Source organism: Gossypium arboreum, chromosome 1, assembly GCF_025698485.1.
Source record: "Gossypium arboreum isolate Shixiya-1 chromosome 1, ASM2569848v2, whole genome shotgun sequence".
NCBI classification, from domain to species: domain Eukaryota; kingdom Viridiplantae; phylum Streptophyta; class Magnoliopsida; order Malvales; family Malvaceae; genus Gossypium; species Gossypium arboreum.
Window position 1 is genome coordinate 35,853,459 of NC_069070.1, and position 2,084 is coordinate 35,855,542.

At 33.3% G+C, this 2,084-nt stretch overlaps 1 protein-coding gene across 1 annotated transcript; it reads right to left on the reverse strand.

Annotated features, from left to right (window-relative positions):
* Positions 1-771: 771 nt before the first annotated feature.
* LOC108482636 (late embryogenesis abundant protein At1g64065-like) lies at positions 772-1,873 on the reverse strand. The gene has a single exon (XM_017785758.2). It carries the CDS (start codon positions 1,549-1,551, stop codon positions 910-912), a length of 642 nt encoding a protein of 213 aa, XP_017641247.1. The 5' UTR covers positions 1,552-1,873; the 3' UTR covers positions 772-909.
* Between the last annotated feature and the right edge of the window lie 211 nt (positions 1,874-2,084).

Here is a 2,084-nt window from a genome sequence, read left to right on the forward strand (position 1 = left end):
TGATGTCTTCAAATTTTCATATATGTTAAGGAAAGTAACTAGTAGACCTAAAGTTAAACCCATTGCCTTGTAAAAGAAGCATATTTTCAGTGATCAGAATTTTCCTTTTACCACACTCATCTGCTCCGAATCATGCTGCTGAAATTGGCCCCATTTGCAATGCTGAAATAAGGTACCCTGAAGAACAACACAAAGGGGCTTCTATTGGGTAGTATCAATTCTTTCAAGAGAAGTCTCTAGAATACAATCTACAAATTAATTGTAAGAAAAAAGTGTCATTATAGGACCTGGTATTAGTCACCTAGACGTGTGGGGACTTGAACAGCCATCCTAAAAGACTTAGGCAACGTAGTTGCAAGTATGGTGCCATATTTTGAGCTACATAAACAAAGAATTATTTCATATTTCTAATATTCACAATTTTGTTAATATATCTTATAATTCTTATGCATATAATATATTTTATAATATTAGAGAATATGGAAAAGAAAATTTTAATACAGGAATAATACATTTAATGATTGAGAGTTCCACTTATTAATGAATAAAAGATACTTTAAAGATTTTTTTAAAAAATAACTCTTCAACAAATTTAAAATTACTAATAATAAATTTTATGGGGAAAAAGTTATTCTACATCTCTTCCAACATAGTCTTCCCTCATTTTGTGAAAAAGGAAATTGAATGCAAACATGGATGGCCAACTGAGCCTTCACTTTCATTCATTCAAGGCATATACAATATATTAAAATCTTACCAAATTCACACATGAACAGTAACATTGGTAATAATATCATTCATGAATCAAAGAATTATTTTATATTTCCAACCATTAACAAAAATTGTGTTCTTATAATAATGAAACAGTTACAAGTATGCAAAAACCAAAATAAAGACCCTTCATTCATTTCAGTCGCATTTTAAACGCTGTATGGTGTTCCCTGTTAAATTAAGTTTCATAAAGCAATTCATCTCAGGGTTCCTTCTTCTCTTCATAATATTCATTATAGTCACTTTTCCACTCAATTTAACATAGCTTTTAAGCTCTAACAATCCATAGCTCATGTTATTGGCTAAGTTGTTTGCATCAGATAACCTGACTGAGCTCACTTGTGTAGAAACCTTCATCATCTCACTTGCCCTAGCTTGAGCTCTCCCTTTAGGTATTTTCATTAGCCCCACAACTTCAGACCCACACCAAACACTCCCCGTACTGTTATCAAACCTGAAATCTCCGAAATTGGTGTTCTCAACGGTGACTTGGGTCACGAGCGTGAAGTTAAATGATGGAGCCGATGAATTACCATACTTGAGATTTCTAACTTCGACGGATCCGATCTCGAAACCAGGAGTTCGGGCACGTAAAAAATAGCTTGCGAATACCAAAAGGATCGATCCCTGGATGACCATGATAACCAGAATGTAAACAAGACATTTGCTGCTCTTTTCATCTCGTTGGAACGCTTTGGGTTTAATGCCCCCAAACTCCATGTCGCTTCTTGGATGATCTCTAATGGGTGGCTTTGACTTGGCTTGAGGATCTTCCTGCATTTTTGTGTTTCTTGGGGGGTTATATCGGTTTGTTTTCTCTATGAGATTTTGATTTTATATATATATATGAAAGCAAATGCAGGGGAGTTGAAGAAGCGTGTTGAAATAGTGTTGAAATGTATGTATGAAGGTTAAGTGGGTGAGTGAGTCTTGGTTTAACACCGGCTCTCATTTTGGGACTTCAAATCAAATACATATAGTATACAGTCAATTTTTAATTTTTCTTTTATCTTAGAGCTTACCAGTTAATAATAGTGTACTAATGAATTGAAGGATTAGCTAATTTTGAATTAACAAATAAATAAAAACATTATGGTATTTTGCTTCCTCATTTCCTGAGTTTGTATATATATATATATATTTGGTTAAGGAATGTCCTTTGTTGTAAAGGGAAAACAAACATCCATCTAATCGCAACACTTTTGTGCTGTCAAAAGGTCCGTCTCTATTTCTTATTTTCTGTATTTTCAATTTCCCATCTACAATATAACTATTACCAAATTTTGGCATCAACTTTTTTAGATTCTTATATA